General features: G+C 37.7%; 2 protein-coding genes across 2 annotated transcripts in view; one reads left to right on the forward strand and one right to left on the reverse strand.

The window, feature by feature from the left end:
- Nucleotides 1-26,179, reverse strand: part of LOC124258640 (synapsin-like) — a 125,893-nt gene that overhangs the window by 12,357 nt on the left and 87,357 nt on the right. The window contains 3 exon segments of the mRNA XM_046692710.1: nt 5,343-5,417; nt 8,895-9,037; nt 12,372-12,434. Coding sequence (XP_046548666.1) covers nt 5,343-5,417; nt 8,895-9,037; nt 12,372-12,434 — 281 coding nt within the window.
- On the forward strand, nt 19,462-24,989 carry LOC124258650. The gene is given in 6 exon segments (XM_046692725.1): nt 19,462-19,619; nt 20,444-20,565; nt 21,365-21,456; nt 23,393-23,531; nt 24,570-24,646; nt 24,648-24,989. Coding segments are annotated over 5 exon segments (471 nt in total). The 5' UTR covers nt 19,462-19,619; nt 20,444-20,447; the 3' UTR covers nt 24,693-24,989.

Consider the following 26,179-nt stretch of genomic DNA (forward strand, 5'->3'; position numbering starts at 1 on the left):
ATTAATGTAACCATAATTTGAATATACACATTCATCTGCCCATAACTTGAATCTACACAAGAAACATACACATTCATCTACCCACAACTTGAATCTACACAAGAAACATACACATTCATCGGCCCATAACTTGAATCTACACAAGAAACATACACATTCATCGCCATAACTTGAACCTACACAAGAAACATACACATTCATCTACCCATAACTTGAATCTACACAAGAAACATACACATTCATCTGCCCATAACTTGAATCTACACAAGAAACATACACATTCATCGCCCATAACTTGAATCTACACAAGAAACATACACATTCATCTACCAAGCCTTGATCTACACAGAGGACACTTGCATGAATATACCCCAGCCTTGAACCTTATAACACTGTAGACATATGCATTAATGTAACCATAATTTGAATCTACACAAAGAACATATGCATGAATAAACCCCAGCCTTGAACCTTATAACACTGTAGACATATGCATTAATGTAACCATAATTTGAATCTACACAAAGAACATATGCATGAATAAACCCCAGCCTTGAACCTTATAATACTGTAGACATATGCATTAATGTAACCATAATTTGAATATACACATTCATCTGCCCATAACTTGAATCTACACAAGAAACATACACATTCATCTACCCACAACTTGAATCTACACAAGAAACATACACATTCATCGCCCATAACTTGAATCTACACAAGAAACATACACATTCATCGCCCATAACTTGAATCTACACAAGAAACATACACATTCATCGGCCCATAACTTGAACCTACACAAGAAACATACACATTCATCTACCCATAACTTGAATCTACACAAGAAACATACACCTTCATCTGCCCATAACTTGAATCTACACAAGAAACATACACATTCATCGCCCATAACTTGAATCTACACAAGAAACATACACATTCATCGCCCATAACTTGAATCTACACAAGAAACATACACATTCATCTGCCCATAACTTGAACCTACACAAGAAACATACACCTTCATCTGCCCATAACTTGAACCTACACAAGAAACATACACATTCATCTACCCATAGCTTGAATCTACACAAGAAACATACACATTCATCGCCCATAACTTGAACCTACACAAGAAACATACACATTCATCGGCCCATAACTTGAATCTACACAAGAAACATACACATTCATCTGCCCATAACTTGAACCTACACAAGAAACCTACACATTCATCTACCCATAACTTGAATCTACACAAGAAACATACACATCTATCTGCCCATAACTTGAACCTACACAAAGAAACATACACATTCATCTGCCCATAACTTGAATCTACACAAGAAACATACACATTCATCTGCCCATAACTTGAATCTACACAAGAAACATACACATTCATCGGCCCATAGCTTGAACCTACACAAGAAACATACACATTCATCTACCCATAACTTGAATCTACACAAGAAACATACACATTTATCTGCCCATAACTTGAATCTACACAAGAAACATACACATTCATCGGCCCATAACTTGAATCTACACAAGAAACATACACATTCATCTACCAAGCCTTGATCTACACAGAGAACACTTGCATGAATATACCCCAGCCTTGAACCTTATAACACTGTAGACATATGCATTAATGTAACCATAATTTGAATCTACACAAAGAACATATGCATGAATAAACCCCAGCCTTGAACCTTATAACACTGTAGACATATGCATTAATGTAACCATAATTTGAATCTACACAAAGAACATATGCATGAATAAACCCCAGCCTTGAACCTTATAATACTGTGGACATATGCATTAATGTAACCATAATTTGAATATACACATTCATCTGCCCATAACTTGAATCTACACAAGAAACATACACATTCATCTACCCACAACTTGAATCTACACAAGAAACATACACATTCATCGGCCCATAACTTGAATCTACACAAGAAACATACACATTCATCTGCCCATAACTTGAATCTACACAAGAAACATACACATTCATCGGCCCATAACTTGAATCTACACAAGAAACATACACATTCATCTACCCATAACTTGAATCTACACAAGAAACATACACATTCATCTGCCCATAACTTGAATCTACACAAGAAACATACACATTCATCGGCCCATAACTTGAATCTACACAAGAAACATACACATTCATCTACCAAGCCTTGATCTACACAGAGGACACTTGCATGAATAAACCCCAGCCTTGAACCTTAGAACACTGTAGACATATGCATTAATGTAACCATAATTTGAATCTACACAAAGAACATATGCATGAATACACCCCAGCCTTGAACCTACACTGTGGACATATGCATTAATGTAACCATAATTTGAATCTACTCAAAGAACATATGCATGAATAAACCCCAGCCTTGAACCTTATAATACTGTAGACATATGCATTAACGTAACCATAATTTGAATATACACATTCATCTGCCCATAACTTGAATCTACACAAGAAACATACACATTCATCTACCCACAACTTGAATCTACACAAGAAACATACACATTCATCGGCCCATAACTTGAATCTACACAAGAAACATACACATTCATCGCCCATAACTTGAATCTACACAAGAAACATACACATTCATCGGCCCATAACTTGAACTCTACACAAGAAACATACACATTCATCTGCCCATAACTTGAATCTACACAAGAAACATACACATTCATCTGCCCATAACTTGAATCTACACAAGAAACATACACATTCATCTGCCCATAACTTGAATCTACACAAGAAACATACACATTCATCGGCCCATAACTTGAATCTACACAAGAAACATACACATTCATCTGCCCATAACTTGAACCTACACAAGAAACATACACTTTCATCTGCCCATAACTTGAACCTACACAAGAAACATACACATTCATCTACCCATAACTTGAATCTACACAAGAAACATACACATTCATCGGCCCATAACTTGAACCTACACAAGAAACATACACATTCATCGCCCATAACTTGAATCTACACAAGAAACATACACATTCATCTACCCATAACTTGAACCTACACAGAGAAACCTACACATTCATCTACCCATAACTTGAATCTACACAAGAAACATACACATCTATCTGCCCATAACTTGAACCTACACAAGAAACATACACATTCATCTGCCCATAACTTGAATCTACACAAGAAACATACACATTCATCTGCCCATAACTTGAATCTACACAAGAAACATACACATTCATCGGCCCATAACTTGAATCTACACAAGAAACATACACATTCATCTACCAAGCCTTGATCTACACAGAGGACACTTGCATGAATACACCCCAGCCTTGAACCTTATAACACTGTGGACATATGCATTAATGTAACCATAATTTGAATCTACACAAAGAACATATGCATGAATATACCCCAGCCTTGAACCTTATAACACTGTAGACATATGCATTAATGTAACCATAATTTGAATCTACACAAAGAACATATGCATGAATACACCCCAGCCTTGAACCTACACTGTGGACATATGCATTAATGTAACCATAATTTGAATCCACACAAAGAACATATGCATGAATATACCCCAGCCTTGAACCTTATAACACTGTAGACATATGCATTAATGTAACCATAATTTGAATCCACACAAAGAGAATATATGCATGAATAAACCCCAGCCTTGAACCTACACTGTAGACATATGCATTAATGTAACCATAATTTGAATCCACACAAAAGAATATATGCATGAATACACCCCAGCCTTGAACCTATACTGTGGACATATGCATTAATGTAACCATAATTTGAATCTACACAAAGAATATATGCATGAATACACCCCAGCCTTGAACCTAAGAACACTGTAGACATATGCATTAATGTAACCATAATTTGAATCTACACAAAGAATATATATGCATGAATACACCCCAGCCTTGAACCTTATAACACTGTGGACATATGCATTAATGTAACCATAATTTGAATCTACACAAAGAACATATGCATGAATACACCCCAGCCTTGAACCTATACTGTGGACATATGCATTAATGTAACCATAATTTGAATCCACACAAAGAACATATGCATGAATACACCCCAGCCTTGAACCTATACTGTGGACATATGCATTAATGTAACCATAATTTGAATCTACACAAAGAACATATGCATGAATACACCCCAGCCTTGAACCTACACTGTGGACATATGCATTAATGTAACCATAATTTGAATCCACACAAAGAACATATGCATGAATACACCCCAGCCTTGAACCTTATAATGTGTAGACATATGCATTAATGTAACCATAATTTGAATCCACACAAAGAACATATGCATGAATACACCCCAGCCTTGAACCTTATAACACTGTGGACATATGCATTAATGTAACCATAATTTGAATCCACACAAAGAACATATGCATGAATACACCCCAGCCTTGAACCTACACTGTGGACATATGCATTAATGTAACCATAATTTGAATCCACACAAAGAACATATGCATGAATACACCCCAGCCTTGAACCTACACTGTGGACATATGCATTAATGTAACCATAATTTGAATCTACACAAAGAACATATGCATGAATATACCCCAGCCTTGAACCTACACTGTGGACATATGCATTAATGTAACCATAATTTGAATCCACACAAAGAACATATGCATGAATACACCCCAGCCTTGAACCTACACTGTGGACATATGCATTAATGTAACCATAATTTGAATCCACACAAAGAACATATGCATGAATACACCCCAGCCTTGAACCTACACTGTGGACATATGCATTAATGTAACCATAATTTGAATCTACACAAAGAACATATGCATGAATAAACCCCAGCCTTGAACCTATACTGTGGACATATGCATTAATGTAACCATAATTTTAATCTACTCAAAGAACATATGCATAAATATACCCCAGCCTTGAATCTACACAAAGAACATATGCATGAATGTAACTATAACTTGAATCTACAAAAAGAACATATGCATGAATGTAACCATGCCTTGAATCTACACACAAAACTTATGCATCATATAGGGAGCCTTAGATATCCCAAGAGCTTGCATTTACCCCTCCGTGGAAGAATGAAGACATATTTAAGTAGGAGGTTGCAAAGGCTTTACTAAATTTATCTGTTACATTTATAGGTATAAAATTACAGGTGTAGCACACCCACTGCTTGCTCATGTTAACAATATCCATCAAACCCCTTGGCACTTGTTATATCCTTTATATTATACATCCCTCACCTCTCGTTCATGGCGATCTGTTCTAACATGGCTGATCCTGTGTTAGCCTTCCAGTTCCCTGATATAGACTTCCGCCTGAAGACAGGAACAACTAGCTTAGTGGCAGCGGTGTTCAGAAAAACAGAACTTGGCACAGCGAAACCATCACAGCTGTAGATTCTGCACTACATACTGGGACAGCGAGTCAGCCAGATTGGCAGGTTGGTTATAAACACTCTTGAAGCAAAAGTTTACAAAAGATTGGCTTTAACAGTTTATGAGGCACTGGTTCAAACCCATGTCTACTGGATGACAAGTAGACACACTCTCTATCGTGCTACCTCAATCTCTAATTATCAGTGGAGTTATTGATGGAAATATTTTAGGGTTAAATTATAAAACAATGTAGAAACATTTTTTTTTACATTTTGTGATACTTCCAATAATATATATATATGTTTCTGTTGAACTTTTACAAATCATTTCTACATTAATTGACACTTCATAAAAACAGCAAATAGCATGAAAACATATCCTATAATTATGAACAATATTCAAAACATTATTGTAAAGGCATCATCACTAAATATCAGAAGACATTAATGTAACCATTATGACATTACACTAATGATATTACATGATCATATGTCATGACATCTATGTTATAACATTTATTATTCAATACATTGAGGCATAGGAATTATTGATCATGTGAATCAATCAGGGTGGAAAAAGAAGCCATGAATTGAGGCTCAGCAGATCATGCAAACACATCAATGTATAAAGAATTAAACACATGTGCAGTGGGATATGAATACAGAGACGGACAATAGGATTGATGATGGTCACGATGCATTACCATAACGACTGTGAAACAGAGAAGTGACATCACACATAAACAAACCAACAAACAACAGCAGCAATATACTATTGCCTCTGCTCAAGAAAGAGCCCTTACACACTTTATTTGTATAATGACATTCACCTTACAATTTAATATAGTAAATGATACTGTTGATCTCCCAAAACCTTGTCATATCATTAATAACACCTAGAATTATCATTTCAAATCCACAGGGGATACTGCTTTTGTGAGATCACTAGGCCATATTGTTGAAGTGAAATCCTGACATAAATTGTGATGTCATAGGTTACCATGATGTCACAATCACATGACATCACATATACTTTTTATACTCCAGTTTAAACATTGACTGGTAAAGGGGAGGCAACTCATCACAGTTAACCACCATTCATCCTGTGTCATATTCATGTTGTATGTCAACTGTATGGTAATATATACTCTGCATGTACTTGCTTCATATTAAGTCTCGTGCAGATGACATGATGTAATATATATCCATTAGTCTGCATACAACATCGGGTACTGGGGGCCTTTTCTTCGCCACAGAATCCAAAAAGATTGGAATACATGGGGTGCTGTGGGCTTATTTGGCCCCCAAATCCAAAAATATTGGAAAACATGAGGTGCTGTGGGCTTATTTGGACTGAAAATGAAAGTGTACAAAACATGGGATGCCGTGGGGCCTATTAGGCCCCTGGAGAATCCAACACATGGGCCTGTGTTCCCAAGAACCCATAGGAAGACAAGCATGGACACTTGGGGACCTATTCCGCCCTGTGGCTCCCACAGAGAGGTGAGCATAGAGGAAAGGGGACCTATTCTGCCCTAAGAATCCCACAAATAGACAAGCAAAGAGGACAGGGGCCTAGTCTGCCCTAAGAATCCCACAAATAGACAAGCAAAGAGGACAGGGGCCTAGTCTGCCCTAAGAATCCCACAAATAGACAAGCAAAGAGGACAGGGGCCTAGTCTGCCCTAAGAAACCCACAAATAAGAATCCCACAAATAGACAAGCAAAGAGGACAGGGGCCTAGTCTGCCCTAAGAATCCCACAAATAGACAAGCATAGAGGACAGGGGCCTAGTCTACCCTAAGAATCCCATAGAAAGACAAGCATAGAGGAAAGGGGACTAGTCTTCCCTAAGAATCCCATAGAAAGACAAGCAATACAGGGGACTTATACTGCCCAGAGGATCTCACAGTTACAAGGACAGGGGGCAGAGGATCTATTCTGCCCTGAGATCCAAACAGAAAGACAAACATAGCAGACTGGGGCCCGATGATTTCTCCAGATTTCCAGCCCCAGAATCCCTAAATGACAGGAGTGAATGAAAGCCAACTGGTATTATCAGCTTTCAAAATGTTGTGTCAAGTTCAAGCACTTACAGAGGCGGCATGCATTTAATAATATCTGAACCATTCTAACTGGGAAACTTGAACATGAATCCAGGTAACATCAAAATATTATTATACCTATTACTTCATCCAGAATTTGTTCAAACACACAAATACCAGATAATTTGTTATGTTTCTACCCCAACAATAACTAATAGCATGACAAGCCATCAACCATTCAGATGGATAGTGAATGTTTTCAGTAGTAAATAACATTTGTACAGGTAGCTAAGTGTTTGACTGACAAACAACTTCCTCTAGTCTAGCGGCACCACAATGATGACTGTAATCTGTCCAACAAAGCTATGTGAACTACTGCTACACAGTGCATTCAGGTACGACACCACTAACAGGCAGCTAGAATGGTGACCCGACCTTGACCCTTGTCATAAATATCATGCATCTTTAGCTTTCAGACCAGGAATGAAGGACTGACCAATACTTGGTCTGCATATAGTAATAAAAATACCCAAATGACACATTTAAACATAGGAAAATGTAAAAAAACCAAATTCCTAGAAACAAACTTTTCCAATACAAAATGTTTCAGATTTCTGAAAGATACATGATGTAATAAAGATCAGATTATTTACATAGCACTATTACCAGCATAACTTTAAAGTATCAACTCTGACATGTACCAGTTTAAAAAAATCAAGTTTAAACTAAATCATGCTGAATTTTTAAATAATTTTCAAATACTTTGCACAAACAAATATATTATGTTATGGTGAAACTGACAAAAGAGTCTACAAATACGCATTAAAGAGAATAATTTTTGCTTAATATCATATCTAAGTGAAATATGAAAAAACCCAAAACGATGAATTAATTTCTATCACTAATTCAAAATCCAACCTGGAAGTAGGTCTACTTATATTTGACTCCTCACGATATGGCTGAAACATTGCCGATGTGACGTTAAATATTAACTCATTCACTCACTTATATTTAACATAGCTTGGTTTGTTCTCATTTACAATGGAGTTATTCCCCTTGACCAACAATTTGGTTTGATCCCATATCTTTTAACAAAGGGTGACAGATTTTGTAATGTATTGAAAACTACAGGCACATAGATTACATTGTCTGATTCCAAATTAATAAATATCATTTTCCCTCTCAATTTGTGCTTTGAAATCAAAAGAAACCATGCTGTACTTACATGCAAAAATAACCAATAAACAAAATACACTTTCAGTTAAAGCCCATACATGGTGCATTAATATCAAAACAAGGTCACTTTAGGGTCAAGGTTACATAAAGGTCAGGCCTTTCACCATGTAACTAGGTCAAACAGTCATGGGACTTACATGAATGCCTTGTACTTATTGCCTATCTTCTGAATGTGAAGGTCGTATTTGCTGTCAATGTAGGGTTCTGTTGTGGAATAACAGGAGGTAACAGCTACCACCCCTGCTATGTCTTGAAAATCATAATGGCTGCCTAGTCTAACCTGAGCAGAGAGAAGGCATATGGATGTAAAAGGCAAAATAATGAAATAAAATCCCATGCACCCATGCAAAACTTGGGAAAAGCTCTTGGGATATGTGATGCCGTTTTGGAAGTAGCAGACCTGTAATTCACACAAGTCATAATATTCAATATTGGATTAAACCAAAAAGGAAATTTCTTAAATGAAGTTTTGTTTTAAATTGACCTGTTTTAAAGGTTTGAGAGGTTCACGAAATTAAGATTTACAGAAATTGATGACAAGGCGTAAATTACAGGGCTGTGTTATCCCATCACACATCCACAATGTACTGCACAACTTCTGTCACAAAGGTGCACCAATTGGATCAAAAAGGAAAGATGGAAGCACCAAACATCCTATCATGTCTCTATACTTAAGTTTATATAATCGAAAAATTTGAAAAAATTAATAAAGTTTTTTTTAAATTTGACAAATTTTCGCCAATTGTCAAAATTGTTAAAAACATACTTTTTTCATATCTGAGTGCTATGAATTGACACTTGATTCTTCCATCAATAACATTTCGTGGTGATAAAAAACAGTCATGGAAAACACACACTAGAGAACTTACAAGTAGGCTTTGTAATTGTTTCCAATTTTCTGAACATGGATATCGTATTTGCCTTCAATAAACTGTTCAGTAGTGGCATATGATTTAGTCACCGCCACCACACTCGCTATATCTTGAAACGAATGAGGAGAGTCTATCTTCACCTAGGCAATAACAGAGCAGTAATTGGTTAAACAGAGGGGCTGACAGCTGTCAATAATGGCAGTAATTACTTCCAAGTCTTTTGCATAATAACTTTTTGTGTCCCCCTAGTGTATCCAATGATGAACAACTGTCACATACCCAAGTAACACCATTATGTCTTAGGTTTTTAAATTCTAAAATTATTTTTAGTTTTTTTGTTTTTTTCTCTTTGTTTAGTGCTAAAATCAGCAATATTCCAGCTATAAGATGGTGGTCTGTAAAGAAGTCTGAACCAGACAATCCAGTGAACCTCTAATAGCAAGTATAGGCTGCTGTGGTCAGAAGCTCTTACCTAGAATCACAATGGGTGTAACAACTGACCACTACCCATAAAGGAAAGATGGCAAACTTTCAGAATTACTAAAGGGTCATAGAAAATGGCTTGTTTCAGTCTCAAAATCCAGCCATTTAAACCCAACACATTTTCATCTTGGGAATAATATTTTTTCTTCCCTAGAGAAACCAAACTGATACTGACACAAAGAATATTTTGCTAAAAAAATGCTTCCTTTTAAATAATATTCTCAACATCACTGCATCATTGCATCTTTCTTAAAACATTTTATGGTAAAGAAATAAACTTCAAATTGACACTGACAATATTTGTTACTTTTACTTTTAGGATAGTTACCAAGAAAATCGGAAGGATATATAGAATATTAATTTGAGTATCAATTTTTAAGAATGAATAGTCAAGAGAGTTTTAAAAAATTCAGATCACGCAGACAACGGAACCTGAAAAACATCGTTCCTCATTTCATTCTTGTAGTTATTGTACACGAGTGGAAAAAGTCACGCTGTGATTTGTTTATGATGCTTACACAGTTAAAGAAGAAGAATGGCATGAAAACAAATGTTAAAAAACCTTCTGAATTTGTGCATTCTTTGGTTTCTTGAAAATGGTACTTGGATCTATACCAGAATGCTGCCATAGTAGTACATTAAAGAATTTGTTACCAATAAACCGTGCATACTTTATTATACATTCTACACAGGGATTAACCTACCACCAGCATTAACCTATCACAGCTGATCTATAGCCAGAACCTGGGAATATTTCACAGCAAAGTACCAATAGAAACTGCAGAAATAGGGATTAAAATGACATACCAAATATTTGAGAAAAAGACCAAAAAAAGGTTTTCAAGCATGCTTCCCAAACATTTCTCATACACATTGTGCACATCATACAGTCATGAAAGGATAAACTTGAAATAGAATAGAGAAAAATTCAGCTCAATACCAGGTATATGTAAAGGAGAGGATTGAATCATTGTGAACAAATGAGCATTGTCTATAGTTAATGAGCGATTGATTCATGTTATAAAATAATAACATGTTCTTATTAATTCAAAACTTTTGCTCATTGACCATCACAGATACAAATCTATAGCAATGTCTCAAAAGAAACATGATTATTTGATAATTATTGATTATTGATTTGGGTATTTTTGGATTCTACCACACATTCTTTATTGAGCTGCTCTTCCAATCAATAGTCGGTATACAGAGTTTTTCCCATTAATCTTCACAATCGACTTCGGTAGTGTCAGTACTACAGTTGTAAGACAATAACCTTGATTTTATTTTGATATCCGCACTTTTCAACTTTGGATACTGATATTGAGATATTCATAGTGTCATACATTTTTTAGAAATTTGTTTTTTTATGAATGAGAGAGTGTTGAGTTGAAACAGTATTTCATTCACATTACAGGATTTCAGAGTGATTTGGGAATAAAGCTTTAAGTGATGCAGACTTTAAATATGACCGCTTTTTGGAAAACTGTGTATGCTGCCAGTGTATGAAATAAGCTGAAAATCCGGCCAGACATCAGGGCTGGTAACTTCAACATGTTACCAGCCAAAAATGGATATAACCAGACTAAATAAGGTGAATTTACTCAGATGTATGGAACATCTAAATTTTTTAGCTCCCTGTAAATTTAGACCGTCCGTCAGAAATCTAGACCGTCTCGGGCGGTCGGATGGGCCTTATTTCATACACTGATGCTGCACAGAGACCTAAAACCGTGATCAGTCTGGGATTCAAACCTACTGTCATATATATCGGGCATGGCAAAAGGGACGTAACTCTGCTCTGAGAATTCTGGTGCCTAGATAATTTGAAATGAAACTAAAGCCATGTCAATCAAATAAAATCTTTTAAATCCATTCATATGACAACATCTCCAAGCAGAGGAGTATTCTTTCCAGTTGGACACTCAAAATATTCCTTGCAAAAGATGAGTACTATAATATATTAACAATTGATTTATCATATGAAATAATTAAATATTAAAGAGTATGAACTGAGAGTGTTTTATTCTGTTTAAGCACTAACATGACACAATGTACTCAAAAACTTGATTTCAAAGTTTACACCATACCTTCAAATATTTATATTCCCAAGGATCCTTTTTGATACCAAATTAACAGTTAACAGATAAAAACAACCAATTACCAATAACTGATATAGTGTTATTTTCACCTTTCAAAGTTTAAGAGAAGTTAGATGAAAAGAAACGAATTCTGAGGACAAGATCATTTGTTTAATCTCACCTTTCCTAGGCCTGAGTGGGCATGGCCTATTTTCACAACCACTGGGAACTTTGGAGTTATGAGCTGAAACATACAAACAAAGGTAAAAACATCCCAATAACCAGGTTTTATCTGGAAGAAAGGAACATAGTTACTGATGTGCTTTACTCCACTTACAGGACATTAGTTACATTAGGGAATGACCACTGGATATTTCATGGGGAAGCTGGGAGTCTGATCTTAACAAAAAAGAAAATAATTGTCTGAGAAAATGCTTTTAAATATCATACTATTACATTAGATTATTTGCTCTGTTGAAAAGAACAGAATTTATCTGCCACAAAACTTACATTGTTGCTAGGTGATTTAAAGTATAAATATTATAGTTTTGATATAAATGATGCTTCTGTATCTTTAGCTAAAAACTCTCCTGTCTCCATGGTGATCCCAGCACCCCTCCCCCAATAACAAATGGTCAGTCCCTAATGTCACTGAGGGTGGAAACTGTGAATTTAGGTCCACATAAACACATATATTAGTTCCTCTATAGTGCCCCACTGTAGACAACTCTTACTCTCACTGCTCAGTAATAAATAGGAGGTGAAGTTAAATGGGCTTTAATACTGTTTTGACACAGAAGTTCTGTGTCCCATGCTTGGATTCAAACCATGGAGCTTTTGATCTAAGGATGGACGCCTTGTCCACATGACCCAAGAGACTATCCCTTGTCAGCAAGATGACATTGTAAGGATGTCATCATTCGTATGACTCCATGCCCAGTCACAACTGTATTCAAGATTATTACACTTACACAGGTGACGTGCCTACACATATAGCTGCTTGTAGCCTGGGCCCCGTTTCACAAAGCTCTTTTAAGCCTAAGGTCTAAGATGTCGTTCCTATACTGTAACATAGGATGTATGAATGCTACGAGAAAAGTTACGAGATCTTAGGCTTACGAGAGCTTTTTGAAACGGGGCCCTTGACGGAAGCCGGGTTTGTAGTGCTAGCCCACTGAGATACCATGCTACAGTTTACCATGGATACCCATACTGCCACCAAACAGAGCACTACTTGTTCAATACCATTATTACCAAGCACAGGATAAAAATAACAGTAATGCTCCATCCAATCATAGCTATACACTGTTGAATAAAATGGACAAACAATGTATTTGAGGATTTAATAATATTAATATAATTGAGGCATATTTCAGTTTGTATGTTATTCATGCCACAAAATGACCTGGATTTTGGAAAGAATTGAATATATTTGATGATGTATTCCATAAAACTTTCTTTTCCAATGATTTGCTTTCTGTTTTCTTTTTTTAATATTGAAATAGTGGATAGATGGGAGTTATACATAGTGGATTTTCTCAAGTCGTTTAAGTAGACTGTGATTGGAATGCACACTGGTGATATGTTTTTATCTACAAAACAGGGTGAATTGGAAGTTGGACAATTTAAACAATCTTAGCAATGGCAACATGGATGTTTGTGTGACTGGCTGCTTGTTTAACTGATGTCAAGTGGACAAACTAGCAGTGATGGCTGCCTGAAGGTCGTGTATATTGTACATAGCCTGTCACGATTGTAACTAACAATTACTCATGAAATATTTTCATCACAATGTGTGAAGCCCATTTCTGGAGTCTCCCACTGTGATATTGGTAGAATATTGCTAAATGTGGTGTAAAACCATACTCAGTCACTGTTAATTTTGTGGAATGTAATCGTATTGCTGTGTATCTATAAACCACATTCCCTTTAAGTTGGATGTGATCAGGTTCAGTGGTAGAGCCAAATGAACCACCAGCTCCATTAGTCCTCTCCCAGAACAAGCATGGGTGTCTGAGGATGTAGTTATTCAAGCCTGGATCCATTGACATAGGTACCTCATGATATACAGATATTCTATTGTGTGGCTATTAATTTATAATCAGTCAACAATAACAGGGTAACATCAAAACATTGTGTCATCAACAATGGTGTCTGTGTGTCATCAACAATGGTGTCTGTGTGTCATCAACAATGGTGTCTGTGTGTCAACAATGGTGTCTGTGTGTCATCAACAATGGTGTCTGTGTGTCATCAACAATGGCATCTGTGTGCCATCAACAATGGTGTCTGCCTGCCATCAACAATGGTGTCTGTGTGTCATCAACAATGGTGTCTGTGTGTCATCAACAATGGTGTCTGTGTGTCATCAACAATGGTGTCTGTGTGCCATCAACAATGGCATCTGTGTGCCATCAACAATGGTGTCTGTGTGCCATCAACAATGGTGTCTGCCTGTCATCAACAATGGTGTCTGTGTGTCATCAACAATGGTGTCTGTGTGTCATCAACAATGGTGTCTGTGTGTCATCAACAATGGTGTCTGTGTGTCATCAACAATGGTGTTTGTGTGTCATCAACAATGGTGTCTGTGTGTCATCAACAATGGCATCTGTGTGCCATCAACAATGGTGTCTGCCTGTCATCAACAATGGGGTCTGTGGGTCATCAACAATGGTGTCTGCCTGTCATCAACAATGGTGTCTGCCTGTCATCAACAATGCTGGCTGCTGGAGCCTACACGTTTGACTATGAACTATAGTTATTGTGTATTACTGCAATCACAAGATATCAAGCATTATGCAACTAATGTACTGTGTACACTGTGTACACTATTCTAAGTAATATAATACTACTGCATAGATCCTTGATGTCCTACACACTGCGATGTTAGACAAGACACTTGTCACATCCTGCACCAGCAGATATATGAGTATATCCTGTATGCATGTGCCCACTTCTGTATGTGTAAGTTCCCACACTCCACAAAGGAGTCGCTATGTTCCGGGGAATGTGTCTACGTGCAAACTCAGACTCCAGTCGTGGCTGCAGATTCCTCTCCTCCTGGTACTAAAACTGTCTGTCCTTGCTTCTGGTTTTGATCTTAATTGGCATTTACATTGTAGAGGAATAGAAACTTTTACAGAAAAGAACTTCTTTATAGTTTGTAATGAAAGAAAAGATTCATGTCTTCACCCATGTTTTCACTTTTAATCAACAGTGAATAAGCATTTTCCTTTAATGCCTCTTTGAAGAGTATTCACTTATATTACTGTAAGTCAGCCTCAATGTGGGTAGAAAGTCTGAAATGACCTTGACCTTGGCGAAATTCCTGATCACTGGTATGGTACTGGCAAACCAAATCCATCTGGGCTTAGATATTAATATTTTTTGGGCACACCTGTAAGTTTTTACTTTGCACATACTACTACAATTCAGTGAACAGATTTAATATCTTAAAAATGATACAAATACACTTTGTGTTCCATTTGAACTGATTCACAACACAGTTTTGTGCCTATATACTTTAACACCAACATGCTGATGTTCCATCAGTTAGGAATGCATCCCATGTTTTGTTGTTAAAAACCCACTTCCTACTTCCTCTCTGTGATCTATCTAGCTGTCTCCAGGCAGTGTGTGGGAAAATGTGTTGTGTGGGAGTTATACAATAGCATACCATTCCGCCCCCTCCCTCCCCCCAGTTCCTCAGCTCATACACAAGGAAATATGTCTCCACTATAATTCCTGTTGATGTGACACATTTTACAAAATTTCATTTTCCCAGAAGTACCCATAAGAATGTATACTACTTTCAACAACAGATCACATTAAGCATCACTGGCGCTGTCTGTGGTACATTTACAAGGATGAAATAATAACAAGACACAGATCTTTAGATGATCTTAATAATAAATCCATCTTCTTTGTAATATATAATACTATAATACATGAACTCTATTATAACGAACAGTATGCTGAAAAATCTATTGTACACTGATGGAATTTTAATATTAATTAATAGATTTTAATTGGAATTCATTAAGAAGATGACACAAGACACTGGCTTCGCATTTTGTACTCTTGTGGGAAAAATAAACTTGTTCGAATGATAGGCAGAAGCTTGAACCACTTGGCTACTCCTAGTCCAGACTGACAATGCTCATAGCACAATCTCTTCATGATAGACTAAATTATTTGCAGACTGACGTCATGCAGTTGGAAAACAGTGGAGTGTTGTGTTAAAACAACAAACAAACAAACATTATGACCGAATCAAGATGTGCGTACCTCGATCTCACCATCACAGACAAACAAGGATCGTAATTCCATCCACAATTCCACCTTGTCGTCATAGACTTATGACATTCAAAATTCTACCCTATTATCATAGACTTACGACATTCACAACTCCACCTTATCATCATATACTTACGACATTCACAACTCCACCCTATCATCATAGACTTACGACATTCAAAATTCTACCCTATCATCATAGACTTCTACACCCACCTCCTACATTCACACCATTCATGAACTCCACCCTATCATCATAGACTTACGACATTCACAATTCCACCCTATCATCATAGACTTATGACATTCAAATTCTACCCTATCATCATAGACTTACGACATTCACAATTCCACCCTATCATGATATCACCCTCATCATAGACTTTACTTCTTCACAACTATCACATAGACTTCACAACATCCACCACTATATCATCATAGACTTACTACACATTCACAACTCCACCTACTATCATCATAGACTTACAACATTCTCCACCTTATCATCATAGACATTCACAACTCCACCCTATCATCATAGACTTACAACATTCACAACTCCACCCTATCATCATAGACTTACAACATTCACAACTCCACCCTATCATCATAGACTTACAACATTCACAACTCCACCCTATCATCATAGACTTACGACATTCACAACTCCACCCTATCATCATAGACTTACAACATTCACAACTCCACCTCCATATCATCATAGACTTCAACATTCAATACATTCACAACTCCACCCTATCATCATAGACTTCAACTCCACCCTATCATCATATACTTTATTTACATTCAATAACTCCAATCTCTATCATCATCATAGACATGACATTCACAACTCCACCCTATCATCATAGACTTACGACATTCACAACTCCACCCTATCATCATAGACTTACGACATTCACAACTCCACCCTATCATCATAGACTTACGACATTCACAACTCCACCTCTCATCATGAACACCAATTCCACGCTTTTAATATCATAGACTTACACATTCACAACTCCACCCTATCATCATAGACTTAGACTCCACCTTCACTATTATCATAGACTTACTTCACATTCACAACCCTATCATCATAGACTTACCATATCATATCATCAGACTTACATTCTCACATCCACCTCATCATAGACTTACAACACAACATTCACAGACTATATCATCATAGAGACTTACGACATTCACAATCTCCACCCTATCATCATAGACTTACGACATTCACTCCCCTATCATCCTTACGACATTCACAACTCCATATCATCATAGACTTACAACATTCACAACTCCACCCTATCATCATAGACTTCACGACATTCTTCCACCCTATCATCATAGACTTCACGACATTCACAAACCCTATTCACCCTATCATAGACTACGACTTACAACTCCATTCACAACTCCACCTTATCATCATAGACTTACGACATTCACAACTCCACCCTATCATCATAGACTTACAACATTCACAACTCCACCCTATCATCATAGACTTACGACTTATCATAGACTCTACATTCACAACATTTACTCCACCTTATCATCATAGACTTACAACATTCACAACTCCACCTTATCATCATAGACTTACGACATTCACAACTCCACCCTATCATCATAGACTTACAACATTCACAACTCCACCCTATCATCATAGACTTACGACATTCACAAATCCACCCTATCATCACTTACGACTTGCTTACACATTCACACAACTCCACCCTATCATCATAGACTTACAGACATTCACAACTCCACCCTATCATCATAGACTTCACATTCACTCCACCCTCTATCTCATAGACTTACAACATTCACAACTACATTCTTTAACATTCACAACTCCACCCTATCATTCTACCCTTCATCCACCCTATCATCATAGACTTACGACATTCAAAATTCTACCCTATTATCATAGACTTACGACATTCACAACTCCACCCTATCATCACAGACAAATGATGATCAGCAACTCCATCCCATCGTGACATACATGTACTTATGATGTTCACAACTCAATCCTATGATGACAGACAAAACACAGAGGTCAGGAAGCTGCTGGTGTCCGTCTTGAGGCCATACATTAATACCACCAGGCACATCACGTCACTTGACCTGATACAGTGAGATCTGCATCCCGCATTCATTCAGAGGCTCTACATCGTGGTACAAGAATTACAACAGATTTGTATCGATCATCAGTTGAAGATGTAAACATTTCAATTATTTAGGCAGTTTGCGAAATAATATGACAAATATATTATCAAATTCGATGAGGAGTAAATTTTCTATAAAAACTCTTAAATTAGAGTCTTTTTAAAATCTTTAATAACCTTTGCTTATAGAAATGAAGTAAAATGTAAGTTCTTTGAAATAAAATGAAAATGAAAAATGTTTTTTGGCATAATGAGCGAACACTTTGGCCACTTAAAACTAAACCACCGCCCCTCTTAAATTGGAAATAACCCAGGAGTTGATAAAAACACATGGAACATGTGATGCATTCTGATGATAGATATCAGGCCTTAATATGTTTTGTGTTTCTGTCAGGAACTCAAATTATTGTTTTTATAGGGTTTTTCAAAGTTCAATCACAATAGAATTAAAATATATGCCTGTTGAATTTAAGGTTAGTTTGTATATTCTAAATCAAAACATGATCAATGAAGTTTGATCAACTGATATGTTTTAGCTATAGTATTGTACTCTGTATACCTATTTTTCACAACTCTATATACATACACTTGATGTGCTTAAAAACTTCATTGTCATTTTACTTTTCACACAGACTCATCCATATAACCTAAAGAGATATTTTGTATGTGTAAATTTTATTTTAAAGTAAATCAATCCATTCCTCTTAACCCTCCTGAAATGCACTTCGACATTTCCGAGACTTCCCAACCAATCACCGTCATCATCCCCCCCAACCTCATCTCAAATACCACATACGCAAATATGTGATGTACACAATGGAAGGGCATGGAAGGTGGGCGTAAAGTGACCCAGGAAGTACTGCCATCCATACCAGGTTTATAAATACTGGGGCATGATTCCGTGAGTGGTAGTGGAACCCAGGACACTCACTCGACAGAAGGTATGTGTGTTACCATGTCAATCTACTTCCTTAAATCATAACTCTTTGTATAAAACAAATGTTGATATAACCTTGGGTTGTTGGAGTCTTTTTATTGATTTCTTTTTAAAATATTTTGTTTGTTTTTTAAATTAATTTCTCCATTTAGCAGTTTTTGATGAAATATGTAGTTTATAATGTCCATTGTCGGTTCCATACTCATCTATATTATCATAGTCTGTCTCACAGTCCCTGAACCACATTAATTTCCCTACTGCCAAGCCCTCTCTGCAGTGCTAAAGCCCTAAATAAAGCAAGTCTAGATTTCCTCAGGTTCTGAATCTCTGGTCTCCCTAGGGCTCCTTTTCAATATAAATGGGCTTGTTTGTTACTATCAAAATTATATATATTCAGAGACTAAGCCTTAGTCTAATATTATCATTATATTAGCTTGTATATGATATGTTTAAAGTTTGTGAGTTTAGATTACCCTTATGCTAATCATCTTCCATATTTTAAAATTGTTTCATCAAATATTCACTTTGATTGAAAAGTCATTTCATTAACTGATAATCGGTATCAAAACTGCTTTCAGGTTATCAACTATTAACAACAGTTCAAAATCAAACCAATCTTAGTCCTCCTTAGACTGAAATAGTCAATAATGAATACATGGCATATTAATCTGTCAGTGGTATAGTGTTAATGTATCATTTATGTATCTGCATGTACTGGATTTGTTTGAATTTGAAGTCAACTAATGTTCATAATTCAATGTGTCCATGCCTCAGTGTAATCAATTTAAGGAGTCATAATTTTTAGACAATTTTGTTGTGTATTTCCAGCAAGATGGAGTTTTCACCAGCTGTTTTCTTTGTGATGGCAATGCTGTCAGTTGTCATGGAAACTGAGGGTTGCATGTGCCAATTCCAGCCTCTGAGGAGCTACTTCTGTCAAGCTGATTTTGGTAAGGGCTTGGAAATAAAGTGCATAGTCGGCTATAGAGTAGAAAATGAAATTAGTGTCTTGATTGAAGATTGTTTGTTGTTGAATACCAGACTCAGCAATATATGTATAAATAACAACCAACTAAATGTATCAAGTCTGTGACTGCTTGCCATCAGCTGCATCAGTGCTCATGATATCGACCACTATTTGGTCCAGACTTGACTATAGCAGACTGTCGTCATACTGCGGGAATATAGCCGAGTCACATCAAACAGCAAATAAACAATTAAATTCATTGTTTTTCTGTTTATATCTTCAAGCATCCATTACTATAAGTAAAGTCAGTTTAAAGTTTAATGATTAAACATGTTATATTTGGCATTACACTTTCTCAGTAAAGTACAGATTCATGTACCTGCGACGTCAAGTCCCATCTGGGATTCGAACGCACCCTCTCAGAGTGTGGCACCTAATTACAAGCACACAAGTTCAGCGACTTAACCCATTCAGGCACTACAGCTTCCACAAAACATGGAAAACTGGTCATCCATATCACATGCTTCGTGTACTCCTCTGACAAGTACAAATTGAAAACTACATTCACTCATTTATATCATGGACAGGTCATAAATTTGAATACCCCCAAACTGTTTTCCTCATTTGGACAAAATCAGCTCGATCTAAAAATAGCACAAAACTAAAAACACTCAATCTAACATCAAACAACCTCCTCATCATAAAATACCCATAGCAAAAATCAAGAAATAATGTGGCAACATGTTATGCTATGTTGATAATGACTGGATATACTGTTACAGCTGTGAAGGCAATTCCATCAAACTGGACCACTGATAATGAAGGACATTTTGCCAGGTCGACCTTCACTCTTCAAATCGTTCACACATACAAGGTGAGAGCACTCTCCTTCTGGTAGTAACTGAGGAAGCCATTGATTCTTTTGAGTTACACCTGAAGCAGTACAGGTGACTAGTACCCCTACTCTTCCTTAACTTGTCCTTTACAACACATATCCTTCTCTACATAGACCATCCTTGTGTACACTGCTCAAACCACTCTTCTTTACCCTCCCTACCTTGTCTACTCACCCTACCCTTGTCTATACTCACCCTACCCTCATCTACTGACACTGACCTTGTCTACTGACTCATACCTTGTCTTTGACCTCTCCCTTGTCTACTGACCCTACCCTGTCTACTGACCCTGCCCTTGTCTACTCACCCTGCCCTTTGTCTGTACTCTCACCATACCTGCCTCTCACCTCCTACCCTCGCCTACTCCACCCCCTACCCTCACCTACTCACCCTACCCTGACCCTACTGACCTCTACCCTTTGTCTTCTGACCCTACCCTACCCTTGTCTACTGACCCTACCCTACACTGGTCTACTCACCCTACCCTCGCCTACTGACCCTACTACCTCATCTAATGACCCTGCCCTCGCTCTACTCACCCTACCCTGGCTCACTCGTTCACCACCCTACACTGCCCTCACTCACCCTACCCTCTCGTCTCTCTCTCCTACTGCCGCTTACCTCAGCTTCTACACTTCTGTTTACTGACTCTCTCTTCCTACCCTTGTCTACCCCTCATCTAATGACTACCCCTCGCCTTCACCTCTACCTCGCTTGTTTACTGACCCTACCCTACCCTCAGATACTGACCTGACCTCTACCCTCATCTAATGACCCTGCCCTCGCCTACTCACCCTACCCTCGCCTACTCCACTCTACCCTACCTTCTCACCCTACTCACCCTACCCTCGCTCTAACTGACCTGACCCTACCCTCATCTAATGACCCTGCCCTCGCTTCTACTCACCCTACCCTCAGCCTACTCACCTCTCTACCCTTTCATCCTCTCACTCTTCACCCCCCTTGTTTACTCAACCCCCTCACCCTACCTTTACTTATGACCCTACCTCTACCCCTCGCTCCTGACCCTACCCCCTCATCTAATGACCCTGCCCTCGTCTACTCACCCCTTCCCCTCGTCTACTCTCCCCCTACACTCATCTACTCACCCTACCCTCGTCCACTCACCCTACCCTCGTCCACTCTCCCTACATTTGTCTACTCGCCCTACATTCGTCGACTGTCCTTACCCTTGTTTGCTCACCCTACCCTTGTCTTCTCACCCTATCCTTATTTGCTCACCCTACCCTCATCTTCTCACCCTACCCTTGTCTGCTCACCCTACCCTCGTCTACTCTCCTTACCCTTGTTTGCTCACCCTACCCTCGTCTACTCAACCTACCCTCGTCTACTGACCCTACCCGTGTCTACTCTCCCTACCCTTGTCTGCTCACCCTACCCTTGTCTGCTCACCCTACCCTCGTCTACTCTCCCTTCCCTTGTCTACTCGCCCTACCCTCGTCTACTCTCCTTACCCTTGTTTGCTCACCCTACCCTTGTCTACTCAACCTACCCTCATCTGACCCTACCCTTGTCTACTCACCCTACCCTACCCCTGTCTACTGACCCTACCCTTGTCTACTGACCCTACCCTTGTCTACTCACCCTACCCTCGTCTACTCACCCTACCCTCGTCTACTGATCCTACCCTCGTCTACTGACCCTACCCTTGTCTACTGACCCTACCCTTGTCTACTCACCCTACACTCATCTACTCACCCTACCTTGTCTACTGACCCTACCCTTGTCTACTCACCCTATCCTTGTCTACTCACCCTATCGTCTACTCACCCTACCCTCGTCTACTCACCCTACCCTCATCTACTCACCCTACCCTTGTTTGCTCACCTTACCCTTGTCTACTCTGTGTGACCCTACCCTTGACTATTAAACCTAATCTTGTTTTTTTATCAGATTCCAGTTTTCCTGGCCAATGAGACAGAGATCACAGTCAGCTCCTGGGAAAGTGATGGAGTCTGTGGCATAAACCCTGGCAGACCATCACCATATGAACAAGAGCATCCACGGGCACAAAGGCCAATCTTTATCACAGGTAAGGTCAACTATCATTTCATAATGATAATTCAAGTTACCATGTTTACAATGTATTCAAACCTCTTTATAGTAACAGACAGTGAGTGAGTTAAGTTTTATGCCGTTTTTAGCAATATTCCAACAATATTCCATCAGGGGCCACCTGAAATGGGCTTCACACATTACACCCATGTTGGGAATTGAACACACTTTAACCACTAGGCTGACTCACCACCCATCATAAACAAGTTAATAGATAAGACAATACATAAATTATGAAAAAAGTAAACCATACTTTCTACATGTATCATTGGAAGTTGAATGTGTGTGATAAGACAACCGTCAATGCAACTGCTCATTATCGAGAGTATAAATTCTTCATTCTAGTATGATAAATACCATTGACCATACCTTCATATATCCACAACAGTCAATAGGTCAATAGGTCGATAGGTCAATAAGTCAATAGGTGAAGGGCAACAGTCACAATGAAAAGAAGGTTCAAGGTCTCAGAACTGTATCACATCCCCCCTCATTTAATGTAACATTTTACATGCCCCTCTAAACATCAAAAGAAATATTTGTTCGTGACCTCCCCATTCCTAGGATAAATGATTATTAAAAAGTATAACATTCAAATTCAAATTCATTTTAGAATCTTCATGCCCCTCCCTGACTTCAGTTGTGATATGAATTTTTGACTTCCTTCTTTCACTTGATGACCCGTCAAGATCCAGGATAGAAATGATCTTCAGTAACCCATGCTTGTCGTAAGAGGCGACTAACGGGATCGGGTGGTCAGACTCGTTGACTTGGTTGACACAAGTCATAGTATCCCAATTGTGTAGATCAAAGCTCATGGCTGGAATATTGCTGAGTGTGGAGTAAAACCAAACTAACTCACTCACTCTTTCACTTAATCATTTTATTATGCCTACAATGTTCTAGCTTTATACCCAGATCTATAGAGGCGCATCTCATCACCTATATTTGCTGCTGGGGATCAAACCTATTTGTAATCAATACGTATGTCTATTTGAATATGTTCTTATTGCAGGCAAAGTCATGGAAGATGGTTCATTATGGACAGAGTTGTGTGATCATATCGCTCTGTCATGGAGATGGCTGTCAAAGCCCGGAAAGACGCACGATCCGGAACTTTCCCAACCTGACATGTTGATAAGTCAATCGGATACAAGACACGGAGTGCACGGCTAATCAGTGCTGGCTGCCCTGTATGACCTCAAATGATGTCATGAATGGCGTCATGGCTTAAATGCCAGTGTTAAAGACAAAAACCTGGACTTGTCAACAGGGTGAATGTGCTACCTGCTTGCTATTCGTGAAGACATTGTGCCAACCAATGCACACTTGAAGACTTGGTGAAAATGTTGATATGTTGGCCAAATGGTATGATCACTTTACAGGCTGTGTATGGATGATGTGTGTTTATAATAAAAGAATTGCTTTTATCTCACAACCCCTTGCTTTTTAATAAGTAATTCATGAACAAAGGACATACTTGCATGTCATGACTCATATCATGTGTCATGTCAACAAAGTGTGTCATGACAGAGCATGACTGGACAGAGCAATACATCACTGACTACCCAATGATTAGTTGTACTGCATGATTAGAATTTGCTGAAAGATGTCAGTTCAAGTCACTATAAGGCCAGACCAATTTTATTTCTTGTTTTACGGATCTGCCTGTCGTATTTGTTCAAGAATAAGAATAAAATAAAAATTTATTTTCCCTGCTCAAAAAATAAAATCCTAATGTTTTTATTAGCCAAAAATGTAAACTTACAAGAAAAATGTTTTTTAGATGTTTTTTGCCCCATATACACTTCATAAATTGCAAAAAGTAAAATACTTTGAATATTTAGAAGGAATATTATTTTGACTGGTGATTTTATTGTATTTTTTTCCCTCCTGCCTTTAGGTTTTCTGAGGACAAAAATCTGTAAAACAAAAATAAACTTGGTCTTGCCTAAACTTCTTTAAAAATAGTCATCAATTGCAAACAAAAGGTCATATGCATTCAAATTTCTTGTTTTTCGGTTTAGAGACACAAATATTTGAAACGATGGAAAAAGTATTCTTTCATGTTTTGACTAAAACATTCACCTTATCATGAAAACAGATATTCAAATGAAACATTGCCATGTTATGATGAAGTCTGTAAAGACTGAAAATTGGCTTGCCATGTATAATATATAGGTCATCTTTGTGCCCATCCACGCAAACATTTAGAGCAGAAAATCAAAATATCCTATATAAACAAAACATACAAAGACCTTCATTTCACAAGGTATCATAACGTACGGTTTTATCTGTGATTTTTGTTTTGAACAAGATGAGAAAAGGTCATCTAAAGCACTAATAGTTAGATATTTTTCCTCCTAGCCCTGTGTGTTTGATATGTTGAATACAATATTTTGTTTTATTTTGAAAACCATTTAAAGAAAAATCAATATGTAAATGCAATATATTGCTGAATAAAGTTTAATGATTTTTTCACAAAAAGTGTTATTTTTTACTTTCTTTTGAAACATCAACTACATGAAAGTATTGATAAAGTGTGTATGGGTGTGTGTGTGTGTGTGTGTGTGTGTGTGTGTGTGTGTGAGAGAGAGTGAGAGTGTGTGAGAGAGAGAGTGTGTG

Source organism: Haliotis rubra, unplaced genomic scaffold (assembly GCF_003918875.1).
Source record: "Haliotis rubra isolate DU_JTF1 unplaced genomic scaffold, ASM391887v1 Scf7, whole genome shotgun sequence".
In the NCBI taxonomy this organism is placed as follows: domain Eukaryota; kingdom Metazoa; phylum Mollusca; class Gastropoda; order Lepetellida; family Haliotidae; genus Haliotis; species Haliotis rubra.